The following is a 21,050-nucleotide window of genomic DNA, read 5'->3' as shown; positions in this document are numbered from 1 at the left end:
CATCTGAATCATAGCACATCATTTGTCAGAAAGTGGAGGTTATGCATGTATGGCTGTAGGTGTAACTAGAGTTTACTGATGATGTGAATGCTGATAAAACCAGCAAGATGAAACCTGAAGTGTATCGGGCTATAACACCTGCTCAGATTCAGCCAAATGTTGCGAAGCAGATCAGAAAGCAACGCTTGTTTCTCATCACCAAGAAATGAGATATTCAGGGGTCAAGTCAGCCCAACATATGCTTGCTTTTCATTTACTGAAATAAAACGGAAGGCAGAGGAGACCCCCAAAGGAGCAGAAACTGAAGGTGTAACATATCAAGAGAGGAAACCATCATTTAAGTATGTCAGTGGTTTCAAGGCTATAAGCAATAATTGACTGCAAAAGTGAGTCAGGCAGAGGCCCTGGTAGTGCTTTCTCCAGCTATCGAGGTTTGGCTTTTGGGACATGTCTTCTGAATCTGAGCTAGTGGATGAGGTTGAGAGTCGCCTCACCTCAATGCATGGCTTGGACTTTCATGGAGAGAGGCTGGACTCCAATCTGGAGTTGCCCTCAGTGAGAGGCGGCGGGCAGGGGAAGGTGTCCTTGTATCCTTTCGGCTTGCTGCCTGTAAGTTGAAGCCTGGCTGTGCGCTGGGAAGGTGTAGCAGAGGCCCCCATCCCCATAACTCCCACCTCAACAGCATTCAGGGGGAGGATGGGGACATTATTATAATATTAAACATTATTTCAGATTGTCCAACTATTTGAGTCTCTGGAAATTGAATGCTATGTAGAAACATGGCTGTAATTCCTAAACAGTTTTGTGAAACTGCTTGAATTACAGACGAAAGTCTGCACTTTGGATTGGAATCTAGCAGCAGCCACACAGCAACAGAGATTTCACTTTCACATAGTAATTTTATCTCGCTACAGTATATTCAAAGGTGAGTGTCCTTGAATGGCACCACAGTCATAAAGATTGGCAGACCATTAAAGTGGGAATCCTTGTGCTAGATTGCAGCACATCCTTTGTCTTAGTGCTGACAAATGCAGAAAAAGGTGATAAATTATCTAATTTGGAGATATCCATGTCCGTATTGCATGGACACACACACACAAAAGTGATGTGTGTTACCATAAGAGAATCTGGGTGTACACACTAAGTTGGGTCATTGTCTCAGTGCATTAGGCTACTTGTTTGTCCTCACGAGCTTTTCGTTTTGCTTGTTTTCATGAACAGGTAAAATAATGTGAGCATTAACAGTCCCTTAAACTGGTCTGAATGTGTTGTGCTCTCTGTATGAAATGCGAGGCCCATTCACTTTCCTTGTTAGGGGGGAGAGCAGCTGCCTGTGTGTGGAACAGAGTAGAGGATAATGAGCAATACTTTAACAAGCATGCAAACAGGCGGGCCCAGTAGGATTATAATAAGCCTGTCTCTAATTAAAATGATAACCACTGTTGCATGTAATAAACTGTCAGGAGCTTATGGTAGCATAGTGGAGGAAGATGAATTTGCTGGCACTGCTGGGTTTCTCTTTAAAGACACCGATCCGCAGGCCCGTATTCGGTCTTCAATAACAAAACTATTTTTTGCCACTTTTTGTTGCACACCATAATTCATTTTGCCTTAGCTATGTGTGTATGAGATTTAGGGCACTGCAGGGCAGCATAAAGCAGCATATTCATCATCTGTCTCCTTACCAGATCCTGCACAGACATCGCCATCTATTGGACAGTCCAAGTTATGGCATGGTTTCTATCCTTTGTTGGTAAAAACGCAATGTAAAAGTGAAACGTGAAAAATAAAAAGGGGATAACTGGTGGTATAAAAGCAAAGTCACATACAGGCTGTAATGAACCAATAGACTGTCACTAATTAAACATTCATAGAAACACACTTATGAAAATAGAAACATTCAGCTTTTGGGAAACTTGGCTAGCTGCTCTGCTTTCTTAGTACTTTTCCTGCTGGAACCACATTATAAACCTGACATGTTGTTCAAGTATTGTTATTAATTTAATATGCATTGTTTCTCTTTACAATTTTTTTTTAATTTTTTTTTTGCATTTAGCATCCTTACAGTCTCTGGTTGGTGCCTTTAATTGTCACGTGGACACGTAAGCCACTTTGGCATATGACATAACTAACTATACAACTAAATGCGTTTATTGTGTATATGTCTTTTTCATTAAGCTGCCACAATCATCTGGATGACATTTAAGTTTGCTATGGTGTGAAATGTAACTAGAGCCCCAACGATTTATCATCAGACTGATATTTTCAGGCGATATTATCTATTATCATCTAGCATTTATAATGACTGTAAAATGAAATGTTAAAAAAGTGAAGAAGAGACGGGAGAAACACTTCAACCAAGTTATGGATGTTGGTGTTTTACACTTTTTGTCCACCAGAGGCCACTCTGTAACTTCTCTGTTAACAACTTACCTTTGGATACAACCAGCTGATCAGAGCAGAGTGGGGCCTAGATTAAAGAAGTAAAGAAATCCCTAGACATAACAAATACTTGGGCAATTTATTTATGTATGTGCCAGAAAGAAAAACAAATATGGACTGGTATATCAATCTATTGGATTTTTTTTAAATTCTCAAATAGTGATGTCTTAAAAATCTTATATGGGTCAGGCTCTAACTGTAACCCATGACCTGCTTAGTGGATGCAAACAAACAAAAATACTGCAATAAGATATGAAGCAATACTTATACAAAACTGACAACAATATTGTATTATAATACAATATTGTACTAACAATACAATACTGTTCCTGCAGTTGGTGTCTTCAAGAACATACTTTCATATGATAACACACACGTGCAAAGATTTGTATGGTTAAAAAAAACAAACAAACAAAACGTGGCCAGTTTACCCTTCTTAGTGCCCCTCAGATACAGTGCTGTTTGTGTCTGACAACCAGTAGTATATAGCTGTCATGATTATATAGCTGACACCAGCCACCATAACATATTTGATAATACTTTTTTAAAGAAAACTTCAAATACTTCTGTATTTTTGGTGAGCTTCAAGTGATAATATATCATATATATCATATGATATGTTATCACTTGTTGACAGCACTGCAAACCCTTAGCCTTCTCTCAATGAGCTTCATGATGCAGTCACCTGAATTAGATTTCACTTCACAGGTGTGCCTTCTCAGGGTTCATTTGTGGGATTTCTTGCCTTCTTAATGGGGTTGGGATCATCAGTTGTGTTGTGTTGGTACATAGCCCTATTTGACAACTGTTAACATTCATGTTATGGCAAGAACCAATCAAAAAGATATAATATAATCCATTTAATATAATGTTTTACTTTGTAATTATGTAACCAAATTACACTGAATTCTTTTTTTTTCTACATGTAATCAAATTACTTTAAATCATCATTTTGGGTATAAATATTATCTTGAGTGCAGTACTTCTGGGATGTATACTGAGTTCTCTGTGTGCTAAGAAGCTCAATCAAATACCTGTTATGTGTACTGCAGTGAGCCAGATCCCTACATACTGAGACTCAAACTGCATACAAAGTACAACATTTACACTTGCAAAAATACACTAAGTGTCACTGACAGGACTTTTGGTACTCACTGTTAATTCCTACCAGAATTCTCAAGGGAGTCATGGTAACTGTTCACCAAGCCTTTCTTTTTTTGAAATAATCCATGACTGAACAAAACCTGTATTTTTCAGTTTGTACTTAAGAAAAATAATAATAATTTTTAAAAAAAGGGCAGTGAAAGATTTTCAAGATCTTTCAGGTTCATTGTCCCATGCTTTAAACATGAGCCTTGACACTCCTTAGAACCATAATCTGTGTGGTCATGCATTACTGTCAGTGAGGAGTTTTTCTCCTCCTGACCAGTTCATTGAAATTCCCTGCATGTCTGTAAGGATTTTTCATGCTTCAGGTCTTGACATACAGTAGGAGTGGTTCTTTACAAGGTTTATGGAGTTTTGTAGTCAGACTACACAGCAAGGTCAAACTGTCTTTTTTTTCCTCTCTTGCTGGATATGTTTGCATATTAAATGTAGCATAGTTTAACAAGTATTTCAAAGACTTTTTACTCCATAAAATGAATAATTACAATTGTTGTGAAATCTGGTTCCCATGAATATTGTGCACATCTTTCTGTTTCTAGACAGTTGAGAGTCCTTTCTTCTTGTAACCTACCATATTTACCTTTGAAACTTTTCAATATTTTTAACAGTTAACAATAAGTGCAACAAATACTGCAGGGTGGGATGATGGCAAAATATATATCCACCTCATAAACAAGAGCCTAAAACCGCAACTATGAACTGGATTTGCCATGTTGCAGAACTGAATAGTATAGGGGAAAGAATGGTGCATTATATATTTACTCCAACACAATCGAGCCATATTTACTGATCTTCGTGCTATGACTCATTTCAACGTGATTTTTCCAGCATAAATTATGGACCAGGAGTCATATTTCAGCAGAGTTTGCTGATTCATTCGCCACATTGAGCTTTCTGCTTCCAAACAGTGCTGTGCACTATCTACATTAAAATGTTCCTTCACTTGTACAGTGTGCCTTAAGTATAAACCCACAAAACCTGATTGTGTCACCAGGCAACAGAAATCTGTGGATACAATAAGCCTGTCTAATTTGCCCTTGCTGAAGCGGCATTTAATGTCATTTGGATAGTTTGGACTGGAGTGTAGCTTTTGTTTATATACTTTTTATGAAGTTAACAAGGCATTGGAAATATATTTGAGACGATTATGAGAATGGATTCTTATGAAACATAGTTCACTGTATTAATGTATTTCTAATGTATTTAATCCTGATGGTATTTTGTCAGTTTTTAAAATCTTTTTTATGTTGTATTTAGACAGATAAAAATAGGGCCCCAGTAAGGGAGCAGCCAGAAATCCTTTTTTATATAGGCAGAAAACTGCTGACTTTATCCAGAGTTTCCATAGTATTTGATTGGGCACATCATAATTTATCTATCTCATATATTCCTAAAGCACATTTTCTCTCCTTTCACTTCCTGGCCCTGATTTAGCCTATACGGTAGAATTTCCGGCCAAAACAAGTTTACAACATGAACTTCACCCAGATTAACAATTTCGGAGTTTATTGAGAGCATTTAAATGCAACATGTTACGTCGTTGACGAGTTTGACGAATCGCACAGGAGCCGGGACGCCTCCCACCCTCAGTGTTGAGCGGAGCCGCTAGAGTGGAGAAACACATAGCGGAGTCCGGTCCATCTCTACCGCAGCTAGCTAACCCCGCAACAAGGCCACTGCGGGAAGATGGCGACGGAAAAAGTGAAGCATGAAGGAAGAGTTAAAATTGGACATTACATTCTCGGAGACACTCTCGGAGTGGGGACGTTTGGGAAGGTTAAAGGTATGTGTAACTGTCTCAGGCGTTTGTGCATCCTGCCAGCTGTGAGACGGTGGGAGAGGGAGCTTTTAGCTTAGCTGCTAAGCTAGCATACTAGGAAAGCTAACTTGTCGCAGTGCTGGGGAGGCAACACACTTGTTGTCGCGTTATTTTCCGAACTTTTTGTGTGTGTGACAAAACGCAGGTTTTAGAGCATGTCGTTGTAGTTTCTAAGATAAAGAAGGCACTGCAAGTTTTATGAAATTGGCCTGTAGCTGGTCACATAGTTTGCCATTTAGCGTCGGTTGCGTTGCGTGCTAGCGAGCGAAGCGCTTGTTGAGACATACACCGGGAAGTCAGCCCTCTTCATTGATGTTGCCGCAAACAAGAGTACATTTTAATCGGTAAAGTACGGTTTCCTCTCTCTTGCCTTTAAACCCAACTCTGCACTACATTTATTCACAACTTCTTTCCCCACGAGTCGTATTTGTTGCCTGTTTCAGGCATTCAGTGTTATTTCTGAAATTTCGATGGAGTTGGACAAACTCTGCTGAATCTACGCCCACTTTGTCAGTGCACAGGGCTGAACGCTTAGAAGCTTAAGTCAATATACAACTTGAGTTGTATCAACACGCAATGGACTAAAAACCTGTTTTATTTCTTAAAAGTAATCGTGTCTGTGCGTTTTGTTTACCTTACAGGCTGTTCTGTTCAGTAGAAACACTGAAACCACAATATATATCGAAATGGAGTGGAACCACCGCAAGCTGTGTGATCGGTTAATTCCCAATGAGTCATCTCCCAGCTCTCAGCTATTTGTTGATGTTGAGGGAAAAGAGCTAGAGTTGGTGCTGTGTGATTATGGTCTTGATTACTACCGACACAGCTGGTAAATCAAAACCAGCTGTTTGCTAACTCCCATGGGCAAATGCGCTGTCTTCCCACCGTCCATTGAGATGTTATCTTTTTGTTTCTTGTGCGGCTTTTTACCGCTTTCATTTATGAGGACTCTGTATTTGACCTATTTGCTCATGTATTGACCGTGTGTCCCCACTCATTTTTACAGATCATTTAGCATGTGCTAGGATTTTTTTTCTTTTTTTAAAATATAACTTTCAGCTGGAAACTTTATAAAGTAGAGATGTGGCGTTCAAAGACTCTTGAATTTACATATTTGAGAGAATGCTGAAACAGCAGATAGAAGTAAAATTTGCAAACTTGTTAGAGGTTTTGGTTAGCTTTGACTGATGTTTCGTAAGTATGTGCCCTAATGTTGCTGGAAGGTGTTTCAACATTGTGCGTGGCAAGATTTGCTTCTAGAAGGACTTTTGTTTCAGCATTAGATTTATCACACTCAGTAGGCAGCCAGTTTCAGCAAAAAACAAAAACAAGAGAACTGTTTTACAGTCTTTCCATAATACCAAATGACAAAGCTATGCTTTGATATGCTTGAGTGATTGAATATGTTTGACTGAATACAAAATACTTTTTTTCCTTTCTTCCATTTTTTTCTTTAATTTGAATGTTTTTATTTTTTTTATATTCTTAAAATTGTGATAGGAGGTGGTGATTTAGATCTCCCATTCCTCACACTGACTTCAGGATATTGGTCCTATTGCTGCTGTCCTTCATCCACCATGCTGCCTTCTGTTTCCAAAATAGGTTTCACCTCTAAGATTCGTAGCATGTCTGGTAACCTTTATCCTAATAGTAGGGCTGCCACAAACGATTATTTTGATAGTCGACTAGTCACCGATTATTTTTGCGATTAGTCGACTAATCAGATCATGCGTCCACTGGATGTAAAACCTACAGCTTATTGCACAAGCAGCATCTGCTCTTATATAACTATCATTAGCTTACAGCTTTAAGTGTTTAAGGTATGTGCTAACTAAAAATAAAGACAAGATGACAGTTTGTTAAATTTTAATGAAATTTGCAGATTGTTTTGGTGAAGTTTAATAAACTCCTTGCTATCTAAAATATAACAGGACACCGGAGTAAATTCTTGAGCATTTTCGCATGATAAGGTGGGGCCAGGTTTCACAATGAACACACCCGAAACTCTGGCTGATTGGGACCCACACCCAGTTTCACACCTTGGCTCAGGCGATTAGAGGATCATCAGGGGGTCCTTTTGTCCCTCTGTGGGGGGATACTCCCACTAGGTTTATATCTGGGACTCTCCACCATTTGACCTTAGAACTGAAGAAGCTTCTCGGATGAGAGGTGAAACGTCTTCAAGTAACTTAAAGAAGTCCAGACGCTTTTCTTTGCAAGCTCCTTTGACTACGATGACCTGGATGACTGAGAACCTTCACAGACATCTTGAGCATCTCATACTTCTGATGATCAGCTGTCTGCTTGATGTTTATTCAGCTGTGTAAAAACTATAACTTTGATCTCAGCCAAACCGATTTACTCAGGAACAAATAAAATACTGAAAAAAAGCCAAACAACATTTTTAAGTTATCTAAGTGACTTATATATGTTTAACCTGAGTAGCGAAAGACGGCGGTGGGTTTGAAAACGATTTGCCGGGAGTCCGGTGTTCTCAGGGCTCTAGTGAGCCTTGCTCCCGGCTAACTATCGAGCTAGTGGGTAACAGACGTCTCCGAAAACGTCGGAGCGCTTTTGAAAATATGTGGTGTCTTGATAAACTGAGCAGATATTTGAGGTTTACACAGCTACATTCTCGCCTGAAAACATGCTAAACGTTTATTTTGTGACCCAGAAAGAATAATAAGAGTAATATTAAAACTAACTAGCTGCCGCCATTGTTGGAAACTGAGCTGGGCTGCGCTATGGGCAGCTTCTTCTTCTTCGGGGTTTAACGGCAGCTGGCATCCTTGTACATGCAGTGCTGCCATCTTCTGTTTCAGTCCGTTATTACACTCTTAAATCCTACTACTTATTCCTGCGTCTTTTGTGATCTTACAAAGCTTCAAACGACGCGTCGACTGTTAAATTAGTCGTCGACGATTTTGATAGTCGACGTAATCGTGACTAGTCGACTAATCGTGGCAGCCCTACCTAATAGTGTAAACAACAAATTACACCTTTCCTTAAGTTGCGTGAAGATGCCTTGTTTTGCATAATACTTCACCATTCCCTATTTTATATGGCCTTGGTTGTAATAGAAATGCTCCATCCACTCTCTTTCTATCCTTCAGTGGGCCAACATGAGCTGACCAAGCATCAAGTGGCAGTGAAGATCTTGAACAGGCAGAAGATCCGCAGTTTGGACGTGGTGGGAAAGATTCGCCGGGAGATCCAGAACCTCAAGCTTTTCAGGCACCCTCACATAATTAAACTGTAAGTCCTAGATTACACCCTGCTCACTGCTCCATAATCCCCTTGCCACCACATTAATGCCACCCACTGAGCTATTTTCAGGCTTTTATAGTGTTGTTTTAGAATGCATCCATCTAGGACAGTATCTGTCTGACTCAGTCCACTCTCTCTTCTGACCTCTCCCTATTGTGCAGTAATGACTGTTTCGTTATTCCCTCAGTTGGTCTTTCATTTTAATGTACAAAAGTGCACTGGCTTTGCCTTTGTTGTGGGTAGCTGTGTAGCTTGCTCTGCTGGTATTATTGTCAACATCTGGTAGGCTAAAGCAGATAAGTGTGTCATTTCAAATGAGTAATTTTTTAACGTCATAGTCTGAGCTGACTGTGCCATAATGTTCTGGTGCTCTAAGCTAAACTTACTATTTGACAGTTGCCAGGGGACTTCCTGTTTGGCCTTGAGTCTGTGAACATTCCCTTACCACAGTTACGGGGTCATTAAACTGACCGGGGGGGGGGGTATAATTGCCTGAAATACCCGTTCCATGTTAAAAAATGTAAGCTATGTCTGTGTGTGTCTACGCATGAGAGACTGATTCCATCTTTGGCAGGGTGCACAGACCACTGGGGCAAAGTACATAACATTGTCTGTCTAGCGGGGATAATAACAGATCAAGTAATGTAACATAATACTGCTTCATTTTTATTGATGGGATGTTTTCTGCAATTGCAACACATCAGATTCACAGTTAGTGAACATCTCTAACATCTGCTGAGCTACAGACTGCATGGCAGACATTATTGCCTTTGGTTTTATCCAGCATGGTAGTGCGTGTTAGTATTGGATTTACAAAAGCTCTGAATGTTTTCTTAAAATATCTTAACACTGTCACATTGTCAATGCATTTTTTGTTGTTGTTGTTGTCTGTATTTAAAACTTGTAAAATCTGAGCTTTAGAGGCTGTATACAATGTGGTTTCTGAGACTTGCTATCAAGAATTTCTCCTGGTTTGATTCTACAGCTTGATAATGGTTATGTAAAACAGCAACAGATGTGGCTTATGTGCAAAGAGAGCTACATAGCATTTTAGTGCAAATAGATGTAGGTATGATGAATGCCACTAATGGACTGCAAGTATGCAGTGGAGTCTAAATCATAGCTCAGTCTGTTGTCTGTCTGGCAGCAGAAACATAAAAATGCTCAATTGTTTTTGTATTATATTATAATATTCAACATTTGCACAAAGTGCTGCTCTCATACACTTTTTTTTTTCAGTACTGAGCACACCAATTTTCTTCCATGGCAACTAAGTTTCTTCCTGTTTGTGAGGAATTGTTTTTCTTTGTTACAGGAAACCAAAAATTAGATGTGTTAACAATCTCCTGTGGGTTGAACTGAGCTGCTGGTTGATTAAATTACTTTGTTAAAATTCATCATAAATGGGCTAAAATAGACCATTGGCAAAGTAACATTAAAACTAAAAATAAGAGACGTCTATTTGAGTCAGCTGTCCAAAACTAAGCACATATTCCAATTATTCTTTGTAATAATTATTAAATGGTAACAGACGTGTCTAAATGTTTTCTTGTATAATACCTTCCAACTCCTAATAACCCACATGACTTGTGTTTTGACTGTAGGTATCAGGTTATCAGCACCCCTACAGATATCTTCATGGTGATGGAGTATGTCTCAGGGGGAGAGCTCTTTGACTACATCTGCAAAAATGGAAAGGTACTTTAGGACTGGAAACTTGTATATTGATTCCAAACTTCTTTAACCCTTTCCATCATTTCATATTGCACAGATGTTGTGTAGTTTATCATTAGTGAGATAAAGATAACGCAGATAAGTATCATACACTTGTCATAATCAGACTACAGTGGAGATGAAGTAATCTTTGAACTTTGTAAACTGTGAAGGCTGAAAAAGATATTCAAAACACAACATGAGGTGCTGCTTAGTCATCAGTGATGTTCTGACTGAGGAAGGAAAGATCACACCTAATGAATAATTTCTGCTTTGACAGTTGGATGAAAAGGAGAGTCGACGACTGTTCCAGCAGATCATTTCAGCAGTAGACTACTGCCACAGACACATGGTGGTACATCGAGACCTTAAGCCAGAAAATGTGCTGCTTGATGCGCATATGAATGCTAAGATTGCAGACTTTGGTGAGTAGTTCTTGGGCTTAAATCGAGGAGTCTCAGCAGGAACCACTGTTTTTAAATTTGTTAATTATACACACAGTAGTAATAGTAATTGGGGCTGTTCGATATAACGATATATATCGGATGACGATATAAAAACGGCTATCATTTAATTTTACGCTATCGTTTGTTTCGTGGTTTCGCAAAATAAACTGTTTACGGCAATATTTTTTCATCGTTTTGATGGTCACTGTAGTGGCTATATTAATTTCTTAAAGTTCTCTCTTTCTCTTATATTTAATATAACCACACTACGGACAAGCGCCTGTATTTATGCGTTGTCTTTAGCAACAATGACGGTAAAACCACAAACTTTTCACAATAAAGCTCAAGATCCTGTTGAGACTTTTCAAAATAAACTGAATCACGTGAAAGAGTATGCAGAGTATTTTCGGATGAGAAGCAAAAAAGAGCCATCAATAGAGCAGGGCGATATGACCAAAAATATTTATCACATATACATTTGAAAATTTGCGATAACGATATAACTGACGATATAATTGACACTAGACAAAATACTTTACAACTCCTCAACTTTATTAGTGCAAAAAACCCCAAAAAACATTAATGTGTTTTCTCTTAAACAAGCAGCTGTTTTTTATGTGCATTAAAGTTATATAAAAACGTAACAGTGCAAATTCCTTACTGACAGTTTAACCAAAAGGCATTTCCAGTGGGAACTGGCCAGCATATCCTCAGTATAACCATGTATAATATCCACAAAACTGAAAAAGAGGTTATACACACACAGTACGGTAATATTATGTTGAAGCACAGTACGTATCACTTCGCGAGGCTCCTGCCTACGATAGCCGTAATGCTCCGACAATCCATCAAGTGGTGCGGCTTCGTAGCTTAGCAAAGTCGGAAAGTCCTTTCCAAAGCCAAGAATAAACAAAGCTAAAAGCAAACACAGTAACAAATAATTAAAACACCATAATCCATAACTGAAGCATAAATAAACAAAAAGACAATAATACCCCAAGAACTACATACAATAGAAAACAGGTGGGTAAGACCTCAGTTGAACTTGACAGTCTAATGTCAGACAGAAGGCTTTTCCATAATGTTAGGGCATGATATAAAAATATGTTGTTTTCTTAACCTTTGGGACCTTCAGAAGACCACTCCCCTGAGAGTGTAGGGGACCTATAGGTACATATGGTCTCACAAGATCACTCGGGTAGCTTGGTGCTCTGCTAGTTAATATTTTATAAGACGGCAGCAGTACAAAATCCATGGTGCTGCAATATGAACCAACTGCAGACCTCTAAAGATTTTCTTGGGCAAACCTCACAGTTAAGCATTGCTATGATGCAAGATGTCACAAAGACATGAACTAGAACCTTGGTGTCCTTGAGCGCCATCATATGTCTGATTGTAGCCATTTTTCTCACCAAATTAAAAGGCAAATTAAAGGCTCTGATCAAAAAACAACAAGATGCTTACCAAATCCTCAGAGTGGATCACACAGTCATCAAGACACAAAGAAAACTGGTCATACTTATGACTCACTCTTGCCATTCTAGTCACTGACATCTGTTTTAGTTGAGTTTAACTCACTGGTGCTGCATATTATTGAAAATAAAAGTGGGCCAGGGACTGACCCTTGTAGACTTCATACTTAATAGTGCACGACTCAGAAAATAATTTAAAGCATATATTGAGATCTTTCTGGAAAATACGGTCTCAACTGTTGACACACCTGAGATGACATAGTGTTTCATAAGCCTGTTCTTAAGTATTTTGTGGTCCACTGTTTCAACCACAGCGCTAAGGTCTAATAACAAGAGAACAGAGGTTGAGTCGGAGTCCAACACAAGTAACAGATCATTTACCACCGTTAAAAATGCCGATTCTGTAGAGTCGTTAACTTGAAAGGCAGACAAATAAATCATATATTAACTAGTATTTCACAACTTGATTATAAGTTACTTTCTCAAAAGATTTTTACAAAACCTCCAGATTTGAAACAGAATTTAAAAAAATTGTCCTCCAAGTCTGACTACATTTGGTGTTTTGATGGGCTTTTAGTGTGAGCTTTTACCACATAGGTTTATAATCCATGAGCAGATTCCAGGGTTGTTTAGTGTGAGCATGAAAACACATTCTAATAACAGTTTGTCATTTCAGCGATCAATCGTTTCTGGCAGTAGTGTGCCAGAAACATAAAATATGTTTCAGAAAATCCTTCATACATTCCTTTAAATTTGGCTAAGCAAATATACAGAACGACATTCAAGACTTGGATAATATTAAACAATTCTAGTGTGCATTGGTTGTTATTTAACCTGCAGTTATTCCAAATTATTTTGAATCTTTAAAGTATTTTTGTCACTCTTCTGTTAATTCATGACTCACCATTGCTACCAGTGAAAAAGACATTGTCTCCTTGCTGAGAGGATGAACTGCAGTAAGTGGAGAATCTTAAATAAATGGTACAGCTAATTATAAATCAACTTTTTTGGGGGGCCGACAGAAAACGAAACATTACTGCTTTAGTATTTTCCACGTTAGGTATATACTTAATAAAGCACTTTAAGCTAAAACCAAACTAGAATGGTTTGAAACTGCATTAAAAACATTAAATGTTTATGTGAGGTAAATAATTGAAGTTGTTGTGTTTTGAAAAGTGTGCATATTATATAATAGTTAAAATCTTTTGCAGGTTTGTCAAACATGATGTCAGATGGAGAGTTCCTCAGAACAAGTTGTGGTTCTCCAAACTATGCTGCTCCTGAGGTCATCTCAGGAAGGTAATGGCTTATTTTAAATTCTGTTTTGTTTTTTCTTTTCTTCTAATGATACTTTTACTTACATTTCGAAGTGAGACAGAAACACAACTCGAAAACACAGCCTAGTTAAAAATAGTTTTTGTGATTCTTTCTTTTTACGCCTCCTCAGGTTATATGCTGGACCAGAGGTGGATATTTGGAGTAGTGGGGTGATTCTCTACGCCTTGTTGTGTGGAACACTTCCCTTTGATGATGATCATGTGCCAACACTTTTTAAGAAGATCTGTGATGGGATCTTCTTCACCCCACAGTATCTGAACCCTGCAGTAATAAGCTTACTGAAACACATGTTGCAGGTGGACCCGATGAAAAGAGCTACAATCAAAGAGATCCGGTAAGCCTGGCGGAGTATTTACAAAGTCAAAAAATCCTATAGTCTTTGTTTTGTTTTGTTTTTTTGTTTGTTTTTGGTTGTCTAGATTGTAAATCACATTATTTCATGATGGCAAGGGACTGTCTGCATAGAAAATTAGTTCTGTTGGTGCTGTTTGCATTCATGATCTTTTAACTACCAAAACGATTCTTCGCCACAGAGAGGACGAGTGGTTCAAAAAAGATCTGCCAAAGTACTTGTTCCCTGAGGACCCCTCCTACAGCAACAACATGATCGACGACGAGGCCCTGAAGGAGGTTTGCGAGAAGTTTGAGTGCACAGAGGAGGAGGTCCTTGCCTGCATATACAGTCGCAACCATCAGGATCCATTGGCTGTTGCCTACCATCTCATCATTGACAATCGTCGCATCATGAGCGAAGCCAAGGATTTCTACTTGGCATCTAGCCCTCCTGACTCTTTTCTAGATGACCAACACCTGACTTCATCAGGTGCAGCGATAGTGAAGCCTCACCCTGAGCGTGTACCTTTTCTCGTGGCGGAGACTCCTCCCAGGAGTATCCGTCACACACTGGATGAACTGAACCCTCAGAAGTCCAAGCACCAGGGTGTTAGGAGAGCCAAGTGGCACTTGGGTATACGCAGTCAAAGTAGACCAAATGATATCATGACCGAGGTGTGCCGTGCAATGAAACAGCTGGATTATGAGTGGAAGGTAAGGAAGAAGAGGGACACGATATAGGAGGAAATGCTTAATATTTACAATTAAAAAAAAATGTAGTAAAAATAATCTCACAGTTGGTTATTGAAGTTGGATTGTATTAAAAGTTTAATAAGCTCCAGGTGTACTTTTAAAGCATCACAAAGACACATTTTCCTTCCTTTCAATAATTTTCTAGGTTGTGAATCCATATTATCTGCGTGTGAGAAGGAAGAATCCTGTTACTGGGATGCTTGCCAAGATGAGCCTTCAACTGTACACAGTGGACAGCAGAACCTACCTCCTTGACTTCCGTAGCATAGACGGTAAGTTTCACCATCACTAGTCTGTAGCAGTAGGTGAGGAAACAGTCTGCATTTAGGTCACCACTCATTTGCATAAGCATCCCGGCAGGATACAGTGATAAGGTTGCATAGCTAACCTGTGTGTGGCTCAAATATTAGAGAATAAAACACATGAAAGATCATACACGAGGCCATTATTTGTTATGATTCAAAGTGCTCCATTAAAATCTGTCATAGCCTGACCCGCACATTCCCAGAAATGTAACTACATATGACGCAGACGTCAATATCTGTTTATTGATTAGCACATGGATTATACCACAGGGAAACAAAATGTAATAGAATGTAATTACATGCTGTGCAGAGGCTAATATTCTGCCAGTGTAGATGCCTTTGTGTCTCATTTTATTAGCTCTGGCGATACGTGCATAAACTCAAGGTCAGTTGTGAATTCCCCTTATCTTCCTGTGTTTCAATAAAAGTAACTGTTGTTCGAGATTTATTAGTTCCATGAACTGCTCGGTTTCAGTTATGATGGCAGACACACCAGCAATGTTCCCTCTAATTTTTCACGTGTCTGAGCGAACACACAAACTCCCTGAGCGATCCCTTGGACCACTGTGAGCAACAGCAGACGTGTGTTGTTGTGTTTTTTTTATTTTTTTATTTTATTTTTTTTTAATAAAGCTCTGACTTATTATGAGTATGAGGTCTGGGAGAGGGTCCTGTAACTCTCTGCCTGCAAAATATAGTATATAATGACCAATGTTGGGCAATTAATTATATAGTTACTTCTTCAAAAAAGTAACTGAGTTATGCAAACAACAACGTTTTTTGCAGCTATTTTTTTTTTTTTTAAATGCAGCCAAGGCATTTTTTTAAATAAACATTTCAAACTATTGACAGAACAATCAGCTATTCTGCATCAAATCTGATGCCACACAAATTATTTGTGCCACTCGAAAAAATAATTTCTGTCCACTATGAGACAAAGGAGAACAACAGCCTGATACCTGCAGGCCTGACAACAGGAGATGTATCACTGCTGTAACACCTGTAACATTCAGCAGTCGCCTCATTGTTCTGACACACAACAAAACTACAATACACACTAACTACACAGGATTTGCACTAAACGTCTCAAATCTCTCACATCTCAAAACACCGCCACTTCTAAAACTTCCCATTCCATCATTTTTTGATTGGTCGACATGGTACTTTTTTTTTTTTTTTTTTTTTTGACGAATAGGAAAGTGAGAGGGGGTAGGGTTTGTCTTTGCTCCCAGGCGGAGAGTGCTTTCGAGCCTTTTTTCTTATAAAACGCCGTTTTTACCGTTTCTTCCTGCAGTAAATATAAACAACGATAGTATTCAGGAAGAAAACCAAACATTGCATATTTTTATCATAACTCTGGTTTTACGTGGCCTATCAACACAATTTAAAAACTGGTATAAAGTCCACACTTTTTCCCTCAATTGTTCCATCTGTCCTGCTCACTTCTCCAATGGTTGTACACGTTGTCATTAACATGGCTTCACTCCACATCAGCCACGCCGCTTTGCTAGCTAAAACACCGGTGTCGGCACATAAGGACGCTGTCATAGCCTGTCAATGACGTTGATTAGCTGCGTATGTGCGAATGTGAATGGCATTATTGGCTGGACTATGGGATAAGGTGGCATCGTTCTAATCCCATACGGGAGCAGCCAGTCACTAACTGACTAAGACTGCAAAACAGAATTGTTAAAGTATTAATTTTAATTTCAATTCAGGTTAGATTTTTTTGTGCGCAACACAGATTTTCTGTGCGCAGAGACCGTGTCAGCAGTGCGCAATTGCGCACGTGCGCAGCTTAGAGGGAGCATTGCACACCAGCATACAAAAACAAATGCAAACAAGGACAGGTGGGGATTCAACACAGTACTGTGCAAAATGAGGAAATTGTGTTAAAGGGCAGTAATAACACGTCAGTGTTTGGGAATTATTTGACTCATGAAGCTCAATGGCAGTAGTACAGCATGCGTTGTAATTTACAGATGGATCAAGTTTTGATTGCCCTTTGCTTGTATTGTAATATATTTAATTTTTAAAACTAGTCTCATACAACTTACACTCAGTTTTGTAACATTTGACCAGTTAACCTAGATCTTCAGGTAAGCCCTTTACTCAAGTTCTCTGTATCGCCGGTGTTTATCTGGATTTTGTCCTCTAGTATGTTGCCTCAGTGTGGAATTTATAAATGATTAACTCATGGATGATGGTTTGGGAAGTCTGTGTAGGTGTTTGGCATTACCTCAAAGGAAAACATGAGATTGAAGAGCTGTTGTGGGCTTCTGATACATCACAGGCTTTCCATTTAAAGTATGTGAAGCTTTGGCTTTGGGCTACAGCAAAGTCCATCATTAAGCTTATGTTTATCTGAACTTATACCTGATGACTCAGAAATATAGAAAATATTATGCTGATTGTTAATATTTGTCTAGAACTACACATAATTAATCGCATGAATTTATAGCTTAGGTTAATTTAGGTTTTAAACTCTTTGCGTGATACTTTAGCAGCATTTCTTAAATTAATCATTTACCTGCAGTAATATTTGTTGCAGGTCTTAACAAAATTATCTGGGAACTAAGTTTGAGAGACTGCAAACATATTAATACATATTAAATGGTTTGATCAAGCAAGATTGGGCATTGTTAAATGTCCGTCTGGTGGACAACATGGAGGACTATGAGAGAAGTTGTAAAAAGTATAAGCCATCAGCAGCTGTATCAGTGCAACAGTCCTGCCTCCTGTTGGGAACCTGGGTGCTAATGCTGTTAGCCCAAGTTCATAATAGGACTGCTGTAGCAGCAGCAGTTCAGGCACAACCAAATTGGGCACAAATCGGGCACCAGATCAGGAAAGTTGGATGCGTCCTCTGACAATGCATGGGAAGTAAAGGGATGTGTGAATGTGGATTACAAGAAAGATTTTCACCTATATATACAGCACTTACCTCATTTCTTATATCAATATCTATATTACAGTTTATTAGGTTAAAAGGAAGAAAAGAATCTTTATTTTTGACTACAAAAATCTTACACTTTATACCTAGCCTAAACAATCGAATAAGTATAAACTAGTGATTAATTTTACTGTTTACAGCAGTGTCTCTGTGGCAGGAATTGAATTGAGTATTTTCCAATACGTGTAGATACCCTAGTGATACCCATTGAACTTCTTGTGTTTGAAAATCAGTTTGTCTTATTGTTCAGATGATATGTTGGAGACAAAATCTGGAAGTGCTACCCCTCTGCGCTCTGGCTCTGTGGGCAACTACCGGACCGCTATTAAGAACGATGTAGATGGAGCAGAGCTTCCAGGTACACCTAGTACCGTGCACCCCACCAAGACTGGAGAAGGCTCTTTGACGTCATCGTTGACCTCATCCATCGATTCCACAGGAGGCGGGGACAATGCATCTGTCCCTCGACCAGGAAGCCACACCATCGAGTTCTTTGAGATGTGTGCAAATCTTATTAAACTACTTGCACGATAGCTCGCAAAACAATCGCTAGCCTTTTTCTCCCTCTGAGTGTCTTTATAGCAATAAGCATGCAACTGAATCGTGGCTCAGTTCATCCCGGCTGAGGATGAAGTGATTGTTCCATGGCACTGATGCAGGTTGGTGTTCCCTAAGCTGAAGGGATGTATACTGAGCTGACTGGGGATGCAAAGGGTTACTGGGGGAAAGACAAATGACTAGCTGATTAATTAGCTAGGACAGAACATTTAGGAACGAGGGTTTTACAATTTCCTGAACAACTTAATAGCAAGCGTCTACATCCCAACTACACGTATATGCGCAAGTGATTACACTGAATTTTCTGTACTGTAGTCAGGTGAGCACTGCTTTTCAGTACAGAGAGCAAAATCACATTCTTACCTGTACAAAAGGAAGCCACACATGGAGGTTGGGGGTTTGGGTGGCAGTCACGGGATGCAGGAAGCACTTTTGCACAAGTTTCTTTTATTTCCTGCTGCTGTTGTTTTTTTGTTTTGTTTTTTTTGGGGGGGGGGGGTTGGTTCTTTTCAGTAGGGATCTGAGAATTGGTGCACATGTTCCGAAGCGTTATATATAACTAGGGTGGGCATACCCATCACATTCATTGGAGTCTGAAGAAGTTCAGTGACTCCTGTATTTCTGTCTTGCGTCAGGGACTAAAAAATGCATTCATCAAATTTATGTTGGGTTATTATTATTATTTTTTTTAATTCTTTTTAAGAAATTGTCAGACTAAATTTCATGGTTTTGTCCTGTTGTAAAAATGTGTTTTTGAATTTGTCTGTCCCCCACCTTTTTTATATATAAAGACGTAAACATATTTATCAGTGCATTAAGTAGGTGGAGTGTTGGTTGTAAAGGAAATTGATTTTTCTTTCTTTCTTGCAATAAGATCTATTGCTGGATGGTGTATATATATATATATATATATATATATATATATTTTTTTTTTTACAGTCTGGCTTGTAATCATAATGAATTTTATTTCATTCAATCAGTTATTCTGATACACGATTGTCTTTGTATTTAACTTTAGACAGCTTTTTGCCACGACAGTCAAAATCTAGAATTATAACTTTCCATGTCGCATTAGAATGACAAGTTGATTTTTACTTATTTTCTCTTATTTCTTTAGTGTTTTTGGTTTTGGTTTTAGATTAATGAATACGATTTCAGTATGATTACTAAGTGAAATGCCTTTTGCCTACATTCGTTTTGTAAATGCCATCACACATGAATAGGCCTCAGGGCTCAGTGAGTAGTAGCAATTACATGCAGCGCGTGGACAATGTCTGTTGGTAAGTGAATACATCCACAATGTCATTTTTGGACATGTTTTAATTTCCCATACATTCCCTTGAAGTTTGACCTTGTTAAAGGTTTTATGTTTTTAAACCTGAAACAGACTTACAAGCTTTGAATGACATAGATCGGGGAGGTAGCTCGCACTTCTGGTGACTTGCAAGCTCACAAAGTAGAGTTGGATATGTCTTTGATTATAAGTGTGATGTATCTCATTATCCATTGCCTCTCTGTGGTCTTAAAGTTTTAAGTTATGCCTGTTTGGCTGCCTTATCATTATCAGTACTGTTTATCAGTTTTATGTCAGTAAAAGTTGGAAATTGTGCCGGTCAGAATTCTTGGTGCTGTTTTTGCGGTTTTGAGGATTAAAGTAATCTAATTACACTATCTTTATGGTTGGTTTATTCATTGATCTAGGTGTTTTGCATTACCAAAAAGGGAAAAAATTCTAACTGCAAAAACCTAAAAGATCTGATTGTCATCTGTTTTATAGACATCAGTAACTACTGCCATCTTTAAAACGATGTCAACAGGATCAAGTTAAATCAAACTTTTAAGATAATTTGGGGGGGGTTCTTATTTGAATTAAAGTATTTGTATGCCCTTGCTGTAAAGTCAGAATCTTATAATCTGACATGTTTATTAGCAAATGTCAGCAATCTGAACTGTTGTATGAGCATTTTACTTTTCAGAGATAATTCAGGAGTGACGATAATTGTAACCAACTTGTATCTTTTGTTCATATTCACATTTGACCTTCATGTCTCACAGACAAAATATATGGATCATGGTAAAGGCGCACACACACTATGGTGGTGTGTTTTGTTTTTTGTTTTTTTTGGGGGGGGGGTTTAGGAGGAGGAGGAGTTGCAACCTCTGATTATAAACTACTTTTCATGGCTTGCTTGATACATTTTGAAAGAATGTGCGCAAAAAAACGTTTTCCTTTCTTTTCTTTTTTGCCTCTGATGGAGTATTGTCCTAGTGGTCTGTTGAGTTCAGCATCCGTTTCATCTGCTTCAAAGAATAATTGTTCTGTTTTTGTTTGGTGTGTAAGGGGACCCAACCAGACTGATCAGTGTAAATCTGAATGGACAGTATTGAATCATTTATATACACAACTGCATAATAAACTGCTAAAATGCACATTTATGTTTGACTTTTTTTTTGTTTGTTTTTTTACGTGAAACATATATAGAA

General features: G+C 38.6%; 1 protein-coding gene across 1 annotated transcript; it reads left to right on the top strand.

Moving 5' to 3' along the window:
- The first annotated feature begins 5,125 nt into the window (after positions 1-5,125).
- Positions 5,126-20,996, top strand: prkaa1 (protein kinase, AMP-activated, alpha 1 catalytic subunit). Its single transcript, XM_084935630.1, has 9 exons — positions 5,126-5,392; positions 8,542-8,683; positions 10,300-10,393; positions 10,689-10,833; positions 13,538-13,625; positions 13,774-13,998; positions 14,198-14,711; positions 14,896-15,022; positions 18,259-20,996. Exons 1-9 carry the CDS (start codon positions 5,296-5,298, stop codon positions 18,540-18,542), a joined length of 1,716 nt encoding a protein of 571 aa, XP_084791756.1. The 5' UTR covers positions 5,126-5,295; the 3' UTR covers positions 18,543-20,996.
- Positions 20,997-21,050: the final 54 nt, after the last annotated feature.

Source organism: Perissodus microlepis, chromosome 7 (genome assembly GCF_051167445.1).
Source record: "Perissodus microlepis isolate ML-2025 ecotype Zambia chromosome 7, ASM5116744v1, whole genome shotgun sequence".
Classification (NCBI taxonomy): domain Eukaryota; kingdom Metazoa; phylum Chordata; class Actinopteri; order Cichliformes; family Cichlidae; genus Perissodus; species Perissodus microlepis.
Note: the sequence above shows the minus strand (reverse complement) of the source record. Positions and strands in the feature narration are given on the sequence as shown.